General features: G+C 47.7%; 1 protein-coding gene across 1 annotated transcript in view; it reads left to right on the top strand.

Annotated features, from left to right (window-relative positions):
• The window catches only part of LOC144340189 (uncharacterized), a 58,216-nt gene extending 44,204 nt beyond the window's left edge, over positions 1-14,012 (top strand). The window contains 10 exon segments of the mRNA XM_077998163.1: positions 2,758-2,946; positions 3,023-3,046; positions 3,049-3,084; positions 3,087-3,615; positions 3,676-3,791; positions 3,843-3,881; positions 3,884-4,264; positions 4,682-4,881; positions 5,008-6,395; positions 13,891-14,012. Of these exon segments, the coding sequence (XP_077854289.1) occupies positions 2,758-2,946; positions 3,023-3,046; positions 3,049-3,084; positions 3,087-3,615; positions 3,676-3,791; positions 3,843-3,881; positions 3,884-4,264; positions 4,682-4,881; positions 5,008-6,395; positions 13,891-14,012 (3,024 nt within the window).
• The last annotated feature ends 558 nt before the right edge of the window (positions 14,013-14,570 follow it).

The raw sequence follows: 14,570 nt of genomic DNA, 5'->3' as shown, positions 1-14,570 counted from the left end.
GTGAGATTTCCATGCCTACAACAAATTTTAAAAGTTAGCCGAGCATGGTGGCGTGCACCTATAGTCTCAGCTACTCAGGAGGCTGAGACAGGACTACAGGGGAAGTGAGATATGATCATGCCACTGCCCTGCAGCCTGGGCAACAGAGCAAGACACTATCTCTTAAAAAAAGAAAAAGAGGCTGAGTGCAGTGGCTCACGCCTGTAATCCCAGCACTTTGGGAGGCTGAGGCAGGTGGATCACTTGAGGTCAGGAGTTTGAGACCAGCCTGGCCAACATAGTGAAACCCCATCTCTACTAAAAATACAAAATATTAGCCAGGCGTGGTGGTGGGTGCCTGTAATCCCAGGTACTTGGGAGGCTGAGGCAGGAGAATCGCTTGAACCTGGGAGGCAGAGGTTGCAGTGAGCCGAGACTGTGCCACTGCACTCCAGCCTGGGTGACAGGAGTGAAACTCCGTCTCAAAAAAAAGAAAAGAAAAGAAAAGAAAAGAAAAAAGAAAAGAAAAAGATGCTCTGTTAGATCTGAAACTACTGATTGGTGACTGGGGTTGGTGGGTAGGAAGTAGGGACTGTTGTTAACATGTTAAGGCTCCACAGCTCTCCAGTGCCTTCCACTGCATAAATCCTCTTTCTAAACGCATACTCTTTTATTTTTCTTTTCTTTCCTTTTTTTTTAGACAAGCTCTTGCTCTGTCACCCAGGGGCTGGAGTGCAGTGTCGTAATCTCAGTTCACAGCAGCCTCAACCTCCCAAACTCAAACGATCCTCCCTCCTCAGCCTTCTGAGTAGCTGGGACCACAGGCATGCACCTCCATGCCTGCCTAATTTTTGTTTGTTTGGTAGAGACCGGGTCTCTCTATGTCGCCCAGGCTGGTCTTGAACTCCTGGGCTCAAGCAATCCTCTCACCTCGGCCTCCCAAAGTGCAGGTGTGCACCACCTCAACTGGCCTAATACATACTCATTTTTAAAAAGAAAACATACTTTCTATTATCATTCCATTCCATCTGTATTTACATTTGGCTGTTTATTTGGAATAAGTAAGTCTGTTTTGAATTTTCACACAATTTTTAAAAAATTGGATGACATCACTACTTTGGCTGCCCTGAAACCTATCATTACAGTACTGTCAGAGATAAACAGTGGAATTTAGACAGCGGAAGTTCAGCAGACCCTCTGATTTTGTCAATTAACTACTTCATACGTTGAGAATGTTATTTAACTTTTTCAGCCTCAGCTTCCTCTTGTCTCATGCAACTTAAAGGATGTTTCAGGTTCCCATGGGATAAAGCAGAAGCTAAAGCACTTTCCAGGTAACATGAAGCTACACAAAGAGCATTGCTTTAGAATGAGATGGGGAGGGTTTAACTATGGTTCCACCATTTACTAATCGTGTAATCTTGGGCATGTTTCTTAAGCAACTTGACTTTGAGTTTTTTCATTTGTAACACAGTGGACACAATACTTTTTTCTTCTTCTTCTTATTTTTGAGACAGAATCTCGCTCTGTTGCCCAGGCTGGAGCACAGTGAGGCAGTCACCATTCACTGCAGGCTGGACCTCACAGGCTCAAGCAATTCTCCCACCTCAACCCCCAGAGTAGCTGGGACTGCAGGTGTGCACCATCATGCCTGGCTAACATTTTTAGTTTTTGTAGAGACAAGGTCTCACTCTGTTTCCCAGGCTGGTCTCAAATTCCTGGCCACAAGTGATCCTCTTGCCTTGGCCTCCCAACGTGCTGGGACTACAAACATGAGGCACTACATCTGGCCACAATACTTTTTACTATTGTAAAGATTTGAATGAAATAATAGTAAAGGAAATGAATACAGTTGCTTCCATATGGTAGATAGTTACAAATATTAATTTCCTTCAATTTTCCTAGAATAAAATATTACAAGAGTTCTGATTAAACCCAATTGATTGACCTGGATATTTTTTTCTAATTCTTCTCAAAATAAAGGAAATCAAAGTTATAAAACCAAAGGATACTATAATAATTCTAGGGGACTTTAATACTCCACTTTCAATAATGAATAGACCATCTAGACAAAAGAAGATCAACAATGCCTTAAACCAACTAGATCTAACAAATATCTACAAAACATCCATCTACCAACAACGAGATACAGATTCTTCTCAACTGCACATGGAACATTCTCCAGGATGGACCATACATTAGTCCACAAAATAAGTCTTAATAAACTTAAGGTAGACCGGGCACGGTGGCTTATGCCTGTAATCCCAGCACTTTGGGAGGCCAAGGCGGGTGGATCACCTGAGGTCGGGAGTTCAAGACCAGCCTAACCAACAGGGAGGAAACCCATCTGTACAAAAACAAACAGACAAACAAAAAACAAAAAAATTAACCTGGCATGGTGGCGCGTGCCTGTAATCCCAGCTACTCAGGAGGCTGAGACAGAATCACTTGAATCCGGGAGGCAGAGGTTGCCGTGAGCTGAGATTGCACCATTGCACTCCAGCCCGAGCAACAAAAGCAAAATTCCATCTGAAAAAAAAATTTAAAAAGGTAGAAGTCATACAAAGTTATCTGCTCTAATCACAATGAATAAAATCAGAAATCTAGACCAAGACGAAAATGAAAATTCACAAATACATGAAAATTAACCAACACACTCTTAATCAATGGGTCAAAGAAGAAATCACAAGGGAAATTAGAAAATATCAGAGATGAATAAAAATTTTTTTAAACTTTCAATTAAAAAGTAAACTTTAATGTTGAAAATGCAAACTTGAGGACGACAGAAAAGATCACAGGCAAGGCTATCACCTCACACTTGGAAGGCTGCACAGTAGCCAGGCAGAGGCACTCCTCACTTCCCAGACGGTGGGCAGCTGGGCAGAGGTGCTCCTCACTTCCCGGACCGGGCGGCCGCTGGGTAAAGGCGCTCCTCACTTCTCCGACGGGGCGGCGACCCGAGTAGAGGTGCTCCTCACTTCCCAGACGACGCGCAGCTGGGCAGAGGTGCTCCTCACTTCCCAGACGGTGGGCGGCCGGGCAGAGGTGCTCCTCACTTCCCAGACGGTGGGCGGCCGGGCAGAGGTGCTCCTCACTTCCCAGACGGTGGGCGGCCGGGCAGAGGTGCTCCTCACTTCCCAGATGGGGTGGCCGGGCAGAGGCGCTCCTCACTTCCCAGATGGGATGGCAGACAGGCAGAGGCGCTCCTCACTTCCCAGACGGTTCGCAGCTGGGCAGAGGCGCTCCTCACTTCCCAGATGGGGTGGCCGGGCAGAGGCGCTCCTCACTTTCCAGACAGGGCGGCAGGGCAGAGGCACTCCTCACTGCCCAGTCAGTTGGGCAGCTGGGCAGAGGCGCTCCTCACATCCCAGACGGGGCGGCGGCTGGGCAAAGGTGCTCCTCACTTCCCAGACGGGTTGGCAGCCAGGCAGAGGCACTCCTCGCTTCCCAGATGGTTGGCAGCCGGGCAGAGTCGCTCCTCACTTCCCAGAAGGTTGGAGGCCAGGCAGGGGCCTCCTCACTTCCCAGTCAGTTGGGTAGCCAGGGAGAGGCGCTCCTCACTTACGGGACTGTGGGCAGGTAGGCAGAGGGACTCCTCACGTCTCGGACAGTTGGCAGCTGGGCAGAGGCGCTCCTAACTTCCTGGAGGGTTGGCAGCTGGGCAGAGGCGCTCCTCACTGCCTCCTCATTTCCCAGATGGTTGGCAGCTGGGCAGAGGTGCTCCTCACTTCCCAAAAGTGTTGGCTGGGCAGAGGCGCTCCTCACTTCCCAAAAGTGTTGGCTGGGCAGAGGCGCTCCTCACCTCCCAGAAAGTTGGTGACTGGGCAGAAGTACTCCTCACTGTGCTCCTCACTTCCCGGAAGGTTGGCGGCAGGGCAGAGGTGCTCCTCACTTCCAGGATGGTTGGTGGCCGGGCAGAGGCGCTCCTCACTTCCCAAAAGTGTTGGCTGGGCAGAGGCGCTCCTCACCTCCCAGAAAGTTGGTGACTGGGCAGAAGTACTCCTCACTGTGCTCCTCACTTCCCGGAAGGTTGGCGGCAGGGCAGAGGTGCTCCTCACTTCCAGGATGGTTGGTGGCCGGGCAGAGGCGCTCCTCACTTCCTGGACAAGTTGGTGGCCGGGCAGAGGAGCTCCTCACTTCCCGGACTGTGGGCATCTGGGCAGAGGCGCGCCTCGCTTCCCAGACAGGGCAGTGGCTGGGCAGAGGTGCTCCTCGCTTCCCAGACAGGGCGGCGGCTAGGCAGAGGTGCTCCTCACTTCCCAGACAGGGCAGTGGCTGGGCAGAGGTGCTCCTCGCTTCCCAGACAGGGCAGTGGCTGGGCAGAGGTGCTCCTTGCTTCCCAGACAGGGCGGCGGCTAGGCAGAGGTGCTCCTCGCTTCCCAGACAGGGCAGTGGCTGGGCAGAGGTGCTCCTTGCTTCCCAGACAGACAGTTGGCGGCCAGGCAGGGGCACTCCTCACTTCCCAGTCAGTTGGGCGGCCGGGGAGAGGCGCTCCTCACTTCCCAGACCGTTGGCAGCTGGGCAGAGGTGCTCATCCCTTCCCAGACGGCTGGCAGCTGGGCAGAGGCGCTCCTCACTTCCCAGACAGGGCGGCGGCCGGGCAGAGGCGCTCCTTACTTCCCAGATGATTGGCAGCTGGGCAGAGGCGCTCCTCACTTCCCGGACTGTCAGCAACTGGGCAAAGGCGCTCCTCACTTCCTAGACAGGGCGGCGGCTGGGCAGAGGCGCTCATCATTTCCCAGATGGGTTGGCAGCTGGGCAGAGGCGCTCCTCGCTTCCCGGACTGTGGGCAGCTGGGCAGAGGCGCTCCTCGCTTCCCGGATGGTTGGCAGCTGGGCAGAGGCGCTCCTCTGTTCCCGAACGGTTGAAAGCTGGGCAGAAGCGCTCCTCACTTCCTGGACGGTTGGCAGCTGGGCAGAGGCGCTCCTCTCTTCCCAGACGATTGGTAGCTGGGCAGAAACACTCCTCACTTCCCGAACTGTAGGCAGCTGGGCAGAGGCACTCTTCACTTCCCTGACGGAGTGGCAGCCGGACAGACGTGCTCCTCACTTCCCGGACCGGGTGGGAGCCAGGCAGAGGGGCTCCTCACTTCCCAGACGATGGGCAGCTGGGCAGAGGCGCTCCTCACTTCCCAGACTGGGCGGCCGCCGGGCAGAGGCCCTCATCGCTTCCCAGATGGTTGGCAGCCGGGCAGAGTCTCTCCTCACTTCCCAGTCAGTTGGGCGGCCAGGGAGAGGCGCTCCTCACTTCCCGGACGGGTTGGCGGCCGGGCAGAGGAGCTCCTCACTTCCTGGAAGGTTGGCAGCTGGGCAGAGACGCTTCCTCACTTCCCAGAAGGTTGGTGGCTGGGCAGAGGCCTCCTCACTGTGCTCCTCACTTCCCGGACGGTGGACAGCCGGGCAGAGGCGCTCCTCACTTCCGGGACGGTTGGCCAGTGGTCGGCAAAGGCGCTCCTCACTTCCGGGACGGCTGGCGGCCGGGCAGAGGCATTCCTCACTTCCTGGACGGGTTGGCGGCCGGGCAGAGGAGTTCTTCACTTCCCGGACGGTTGGCAGCGGGGCAGAGGCGCTCCTCACTTCCCAGAAGGTTGGTGACTGGGCAGAGGCCTCCTCACTGTGCTCCTCATTTCCCGGACGGTGGGTGGCCTGGCAGAGGCGCTCCTCACTTCCCTGACGGTGGGCGGCCGGGAAGAGGCGCTCCTCACTTACGGGACGGTGGGCGGCCGGGCAGAGGAGCTCCTCATTTCCGGGACGGTTGGCGGCCGGACAGAGGCTCTCCTCACTTCCCGGAAGGTTGGCGGCCGGGCAGAGGTGCTCCTCACTTCCGGGACGGGTTGGCGGCCGGGCAGAGGAGCTCTTCACTTCCCGGACGGTTGGCAGCCGGGCAGAGGCGCTCCTCACTTCCCAGAAGGTTGGTGGTTGGGCAGAGGCCTCCTCACTGTGCTCCTCATTTCCCCGACGGTGGGCGGCCGGGCAGAGGCGCTCCTCACTTCTCTAACAGTGGGCAGCTGGGCAGAGGCGCTCCTCATTTCCCTGACGGTGGGCGGCCGGGCAGAGGCGCTCCTCACTTCTCTAACAGTGGGCAGCCAGGCAGAGGCGCTCTTCACTTCCGGGACGGTGGGCGGCCGGACAGAGGCGCTCCTCACTTCCGGGACGGTGGGAGGCCGGGCAGAGGCGCTCTTCACTTCCGGGACGGTGGGCGGCGGGCAGAGGCGCTCCTCACTTCCGGGATGGTTGGCGGCCAGGCAGAAGCGTCTCTCACTTCCCGGGCTGCAGAAGCGCGTCTCACTTCCCAGACAGTTGGCCGCCAGGCAGAGGTGCTCCTTACTTCCCAGACAGTGGGCAGCTGGGCAGAGGCGCTCCTTACTTCCCAGACTGGGCGGCGGGCGGGCAGAGGCGGTCCTTACTTCCCAGACGGTTGGCTGCAGGGCAGAAGCGCTCCTCATTTCCCAGAGGGGGCGAAATAAATTTTTTTTAAAAAGACACAACATACCGGCTGGTTGCTGTGACTCAAGCCTGTAATCCTAGCACTTTGGGAGGCCAAGGAGGAGGGATCACCTGAGGTCAGGAATTCAAGATGAGCCTGACCAACATGGTTAAATCCTGTCTGTACTAAAAATACAAAAATTAGCCGGCCATGGTGGTGGGTACCTGTAATCTCAGCTGCTCCGGAGGCTGAGGCAGGAGAATCGCTTGAACCCGGGAGGCAGAGGTTGCAGTGAGCTGAGAACGAGCTGCTGCGCTCTAGCTTGGGCGACAGAGTGAGATTCTGTCTCAAAACAAAACAAAACAAAAAACCAAAAAACACAACATATCAAAACGTATGGTATACAGCAAAGGCAGTGTGCAGAAGGAAATGTTTAATTGTAAATGTTACATTAAAAATGAAGGAAGATCTCAAATAAATAAGCTAACTCTCCAACATAAGCAACTAGGAAAAGCAGAAAAAAGTAAACACAAAGCTAGCAGAATGAAGGAAATCATAAAGATTAGCACAGAGAAAAATAAAATAGAGAATATAAAAAACAGTAGAGAAAATAAAAAACAGAGAAAATCAATAAACTAAAATTTATTTCTTTCAAAATTGGCAAACCTTTAGCTAGACTGACAAAAAAGAGAGAAAAGATAAGCAACTTAAATCAGAAATGAAAAAGAAGATATATCACTACAGATCTTACGTAAATAAGAATTGTAAAGGAATACTAAGAAGAATTGCAAACCAAAAAATTAGATAACATAAGTGAAATAATGAAGTTTCTAGAAATACACAAATTATCTAAACTGACTCAAGTCTTGAGAAATAGAGACTCTCAATAGATCCATAACGTTAAAGGGATTGAATAATCAAAATCCCCCAAGAAGGAAAAGTTTACAACCCGATGCCTTCAACAGTGAATTCTAACGTTTAAAGAATTAGCGTCAATCCTGCTGGAATTACAAAGTGTAATCCCAGCACTTTGGGAGTCCGAGGCAGGCAGATCACAAGGTCAGGAGTTCGAGACCAGCCTGGCCAACATGGTGAAACCTCGTCTCTATTAATAACACAAAAATTAGCGGGGCTTGGTGGTACCTGCCTGTAGTCCCAGCTACTTGAGAAGCTGAGGCATGAGAATCACTTGAACCCTGGAGGCAGAGGTTGCAGTGAGCCGAGATTGGGTGACAGAGTGACACCCCATCTCAAAAAAAAAAAAAAAAGAAGAAGAAGAAAAAGAAAAAGGAAGAGGAAACAGAATTCACATCAATCCTTGTCAAATTCTTCTAAAAATTGAAGAGGATGAAACATTTCCTTTAAAATGGTACATTTCAACATCATTAATTGCATTCACAATAATGCACAATCTTCATCTATTTCCAAAATTTTTCATCACTCCCAAACAAAAATTCTTACCATTCAGCAATAACTCCGATGAATTTGCTGATTTTGATATATTTGTCTCTGTGAATTTGTTCACTCCAGATTGTATTAGTCAGTTTTCACACTGCTGAATAAAGATATACCCAAGACAGGGCACTTCTTACATGGCAGCAGACAAGAGAGAATTGAGAACCAAGTGAAAGGGGTTTCCCCTTATAAAACCATCAGATCTCATGAGACTTATTCACTACCAGGAGAACAGTATGGGGGAACCGCCCCCATGATTCAGTTACCTCCTTTTGGGTCCCTCCCACAACATGTGGGAATTATGGGAGCAACAATTCAAGATAAGATTTGGGTGGGGACACAACCAAACTAAATCACAGATGTTTCGTATAAGTGGAATCACATAATGTTTACCATTTTGTGTTTTGCCTTTCACTCAGCATATTTTCAAGGTTCATCCACGTTGTAGCATGCATCCAAACTTTGTTTTTTTATGCCTGAATAATATTCCATTATATAGATACATCATAATTTGATTATACATTGGTTTTCACCTTTTGTTTCCTTGTTTTTACCTCTTGGTTATTATGAATAATCTTGCAATGAATGTTGGCATACAGGTTGTTTGAGTCCCTGTTGTCAGCTTTTCTGGGTATATATCTAGGAGTGGAGTTGCTGGGTCATTTTGTAATTCTTTCAAGGAACTGCCAAACTGTTTCAATAATGGTTGCGCAGGCCAGGTGCAGTGGCTCACTCCTGTAATCCCAGCACTTTGGGAGACTGAGATGGGTGGATCACTTGAGGCCATGAGTTTGACACAATGGTTGCACAATTTTACATTCCCACCAACAGTGTACACAGTTCCAATTTCTTAACATACTTGCCAACACTTTTTATTTTCCTTACATATTTTCAGTTGCAGACATCTTAGAAATTGGTATCTCATTGCAGCTGTTATTTGCATTTCTCTAATGATTAGTGATGTTGAGCATCTTTTCATGCACTTATTGGCCATCTGTCTGCTTTATTTGAAAAAATGTCTATCAAGTCATTTGCCTATCTTTAAAGTAAAATTGTCTTTTTGTTATTGAGGTATAGAAGTTCTTTGTATATTTGGATATTAAACTCTTATCAGATATATGATTTGCAAATATTTCCCCCTTTCTGTAGGTTTTTTATTTTCTTGATTTTCTTGATAGTGTCTTTTGAAATATAAAATTTTAAAATGTTGACGAAGTCTTTTTTTTTCTTTTTTTTTTTTTCGCCACTTGTGCTTTTGGTGTTAAGGACATAAAGATATAACTTTATGTCTTCTTCTAAGAACGTTATAATTTGAGCAAGTACATTTAGGTTTGATCCATTTTGAGTTAACTTTTTTGTTTTTTTTGACAGAGTCTCGCTCTTGTCACCCAGACTGGAGTGCAGTGGCACAATCTCGGCTCACTGCAACCTCCGCCTCCCGGGTTCAAGTAATTTTCCTGCCTCAGCCTCCTGAGTACCTGGGATTATAGGCACACGCCACCAGGCCTGGCCAATTTTTGTACTTTTAGTAGAGACGGGGTTTAGCCATGTTGGCCAGGCTGGTCTCCAGCTCCTGACCTCAGGTAATCTGCCCTCCTCGGCCTCCCAGGATCCTGGGATTACAGGCGTGAATCACCGAGTCCGGCCGAGTTAACTTTTTTTTATAATGTAGGGTAAGAATTCAACTTCAGTCTTCTGCGCATAGATACCCGGTTGTCCCAGCATCATTTGTAGAAGAAAGTACTCTTTACCCATTGAATGTACTTGGCATCCTTATCAAACATCAGTTGGCCAGAGATGTACAGGTCTATTTCTGAACTCCCAATTCTATTTCTTTGATCTATATGTTTGTCATTATGCCAGCACCACAATATTTTGATGAGTGTAGTTTTAGTCAGTTTTAAGGGGAAAATGAGCTCGTTCGTCATCCTTTGGTTGACAACAAGTGGATAATCAAATTGTGGTATTCTGTACAATAGGATATTATTCAGCTATGGGTATAGCACCAGGTGCAAGAAAAAGCAGCTCTCAGATGTGGGGTTGATAACAGGTGAGTTGACTGAAAGTCAGTGCACAGAGCAGGTGCCTCCCCAGTCTTCGTGCAGAAAAGTAACTACTTTTTTGCAAGAGAAAATAAGGAGTTCATTCTCTACAGAAACCAAACCAGAATAAGTCTAAATTCAGGGAATGGGATAGGATGAAGAGCATGGGTAAAGTGCTAAAGTAAAAGCAGGAAATAAAGTGAAAGTCTGCAAAGTGAATTGGTCACCTAAGCCTCTAGCTTATGACCTACTCACAGCACTTCTAGAACTAAAATTTTGGTGAATGGTGAGGGAAATCTAGAATGGATGAAGTAGAGGGGAGATAATAAATATTAATAAATATAGAATAATACATTAATAAATATAGAATTAATACATAGAATAAATATCAACTATGATCTTTGATCAGATACAGCAGTGGGATCTACAGGTTGTTCCAAGAGTATACTTGCATAATTTTTTCAGGTTTATGTCTGGCTCCCATATTGAAGAAGACTCTGTGATGAATGGGGTGTCATGAAGGACTTGAATAAATCTGGATGTTGCAAGGGGTGAGCTATCTCAGACACCTCTTGTACACCATTGCCTAACCTCAGTCCTGTGTCTTACTCCAGCTGCTGTTGTAGCCACCAATTCTGAGGAGCAGACTTCCACCAGTTCTGCCCACTGCAACCAGACAGCACCTCACTCCAAGTTCACACTACACAACTCTTACTTCCTATCTTGGAGCTTCTCTGATGTCACGGCATGGATGCCTGTGAGAAATGTGGCACTCTCATGTGGAAACCAGGAAATAATGAGGAATAGAATCTATGAGACCACCTTGACCAGTGGAAGATGGGATCTGATGATTAAATGCTTCCCCCTTTTGTCTTCCACATGAGATCCACAGAATGTTCTGCTGAGATGGAGCACCATCACTTGTAGCAATGGCCAACTTCATAGCTCATCTTTGTATTTTTTCCCCCACTCTGTCTTTACTCCACTACCCCAGTTCCTCATTCCTGTCCCCTGGAACACTCCCGATAACTACTTAAATGCATGTTCTTGTCTAATTCTCTGCATTTTTAGAGGGGTCCAAATTAAGACAAATCTGAAATATTTTACCCAACTGTATGGGCAAAAGATATGAAATTATAATAAAGATATTTTCAGACACACAGTGACAGAAAGGAAAAGGATACAAGGTAAGAAGAAAACGAAGGAAGGAAGGAGAAGGCAAGGCAAGGAAGGAAGGAGGGAAGGAAAGGAAGGGGAGGGAGAGAGGGAGGGAGACAGGAAGGGAGGAAGGAAGGAAAGAAGAAAGGAAGGAAAGAAGGAAGGGTGGGAAGGAGGTGGAAAGGGGGAAGGAAGGAAGAGAAAGAGGAAGGGAGGAAGGTGGAAAGGGGAAGGAAGGAAGGAAAGAAGGAAGAAAGGATAGAAGGAAGGAGAAGGGAAGGGATGGAGGGAAGGAAGGGGAGGGAGAGAGAGGGAGGGAGGGAGGAAGGAAGGAGAAAGGAAGAAAAAGCAAAGGAAGGAAGACAAGAAAAAAGGAAGGAAGGAAAGAAAAGAAGAAGGAAGAAAGAAAAGAAAGGAAGGAAGGAGGGAGGGAGGGAAAGAAAAAAAGACAAAAGAAAGAAAAAAGAGAAAGAAAGGAGGAAGGGAGGGAAAGGAAAGAAAAGAAAGAGAAAAAGAAGAGAAAGAAAAAAAGGAGAGAGAGAAAGAAGAGAGAGAAAAAGAGAAATACATGGGGATGAGGAAAACTAGTACTAATCCAATTCACGAAATTGGCCAAGTTTCAGAATAACAGCTGTGCAGCAGATTCAAAGAAGCAGCACTGCAGATTAAACTTTCAGGAGGGATAACTCCAGGCATTAGGGTGAGGTTGGGGGTAGGGGAAATAACATAAAGAAGATTTTATGTGCGTGAGCCTTTGGGGAGAAAATCACCACATATAGGAAACTGACAGGTCTGGTGGTAAAATTTCATGATATGTATATTGAAACAATGCAAGTGAAAGATAAAGTAATTATTTACTCCCCCACATTTCCCAGAGAGGAAATGTAATCATAAAAAAGTATGGCCCACTAGTGAACAATATTTAGACAGCCATAATAATATAAATTTTTGTGATTGATTTTTCTAAACATATAGCTGGATGGGTAGGATAAGGGAGGAAAAGTGTGTGTGTGTAGGGGGAACCGTGAAAAAGAGCTAATTCATCACTTATCATGCAGAAAAAGACAATAGAAAATATTTAAACTGATATATCAACAAGAAGTAGTAAAAAACTGCTTTTCAGTATTTTTAAGGTTTTCAGTTAATGCAGCAGTCTGCAACTGAGAGAAGTATATTCTCAGTCTAAGAATGAGGGTAGAAACATGAGATTATTTTATTTTCTCCTCTGACCTCTACCTTCAACTGTGTTATATTGAATTTCATTTTCACTTTACTTCATAACCTCTTGACCAGATCTCATAGCTCTCTAGTCTTTTTTTTTTTCCTTGAGACGAAATTTTGCTCTTGTTGCCCAGGATGGAGTGCAGTGGTGCGATCTTGGCTCACCGCAACCTCCGCCTCCCGGGTTCAAACGATTCTCCTGCCTTGGCCTTCTGAGTAGCTGGGATTACAGGCATGTGCCACTACGCCCGGCTAATTTTGTATTTTTAGTAGAGACAGGGTTTCTCCATGTTGGTCAGGCTGGTCTCAAACTCCTGACCTCAGGTGATCCACCCACGTCGACCTCCCAAAGTGCTGGGATTACAGGCATGAGCCACCCACCTGGCCCTCGAGTCATTTTTCAAAAGGTGTGAAATGTCCAGTCCACCTTCCTTGATTTTAAAACTTCAGTCATAGGCCAGGTGCAGTGGCCTGTAATCTCAGCACTTTGGGAGGCCAAGGCAGGAGGAACACTTGAGGCCAGGAGTTTGAGGCCAGCCTGGGCAGCATAGCAAGACCCCATCACTAAAAAAAATTTAAAAAATTAACTGGACATGGTGGCATGCACCTATAGTCCCAGCTACTCAGGAGGCTGAGTTGGAAGGATTGCTTGAACCCAGGAGTTCGAGGCTGCAGTGAGCTATGGTTGCACCCCTGCACTCCAGCCTGGGCAGCACACTGAGGTTTCTAAAAATAAAATGAAATAAAATAAAATAAAATACTTCAATCTTAGAAGCCATGAATACTCTCCTTCCTTCCCATCCATTCATGCTTCCCCCTACACACACACACCTTTCCTCCTTTATCCTACCTATCCAGCTATGTTTTTAGAAAAATCAGTCACAAAAGTTTATATTATTATGGCTGTCTAAATACTCTTCCATGCCTCAGGCAAGGAACCCAGAGAAAGCAGGAGACGTGCTGGCAATTTCACCCCCGTATACTTGGTCAGGAATTGGGGTCACGGTAAAGGAGTAAACATCTTTTTTATTTATTTATTTATTTATTTATTTATTTATTTACTAGTATTATTATTATTATTATTATTATCATTATTTGAGATGGAGTCTTGCTCTTGTCACCCAGGCTGGAGTACAGTGGTGCAATCTCAGTTCACTGCAACCTCCACCTCCAGGGTTCATGCAATTCTCCTGCCTCAGCCTCCGGAGTAGCTGGGATTACAGGCACCCAGCACCACGCCTGACTAATCATTGTATTTTTAGTAGACATGGGGTTTCACCGTGTTGGCCAGGCTAGTCTCAAATTCCTGACCTCAGGTGATCCGCCCACCTCAGCCTCCCAAAGTGCTGGGATTACAGGCGTGAGCTACCACGCCCTGGTAAAGGAGTAAACATCTGAATGTATACCTGGTACTGTTATCGCAGCCTCCCAGCCAACACTAGCCACAGACATCGACCATGCGGCTAGAACCTCAGTGTTTATCTGCTCACAGGACACTTGCAGAAATCTTTTGAAGGGTGCTCAGGAAAGTTTCCACCATCAGGTTTACCTCTTCCAACCCCATCCACCCTGACACATGGCCTCTTGCTGCTGCTGTTCTGTCCAACAGAGTGCCAAAAAGATGGCTCCATGCTGGCCAACTTCCCCAGGACCTCTTTGATCCACAAGCAACCCTGCATCCTTGCCATGCCGCTCCTCCTACCTGGCTCCCATCTCTTCCTCCTCTGCTGAAATAGACATCAAGGGCAATCAGTCAGCATGTTGCAAAGCAAACACCCAAGAGGGGAATGAGGTGCCAGTCTCTTCTTCTTTGGGGTATCCTTAATCTCCTCTTGAAATCCCCTCTCTCATTTCTTGGTGTGGAGCTGCCACGGGAAGCATGCAAATGAAGTAGAATGGAAGCAGGGCGTGGTAGGTTCACACCTCTAATCCAGCACTTAGGGAGGCTGAAGTGGGCAGATCACTTCAGGTCAGAAGTTCGAGACCAGCCTGGTCAACATAATGAAACCCTGTCTCTACAAAAATATAAAATTAGCCAGGTGTGGTGGTGCGCTCCTGCAATCCCAGCTACTCGGGAGGCTGAGGTGGGAGGATCAGTTGAACCTGGGAGGCAGAGGTTGCAGTGAGCTGAGATCACACCACTGCACTCCAGCTCTGTCTCAAAAAGAAAAAGAAAAAAAGTGAATGAAGGAGACATCAATTTCTCCCCCTAGGCATATAGTTCCCAAGATCTTCCCAGAGTTTTGGGTGTTCTGCTTATTAAGTTTGGAGAAGGAGTAGGTCATGGCA

This window comes from Macaca mulatta, chromosome 3 (genome assembly GCF_049350105.2).
Source record: "Macaca mulatta isolate MMU2019108-1 chromosome 3, T2T-MMU8v2.0, whole genome shotgun sequence".
Taxonomy (NCBI): Eukaryota; Metazoa; Chordata; class Mammalia; order Primates; family Cercopithecidae; genus Macaca; species Macaca mulatta.
The sequence above is the reverse complement of the archived record's forward strand: the minus strand, read 5'-3'. Positions and strand labels throughout refer to the sequence as shown.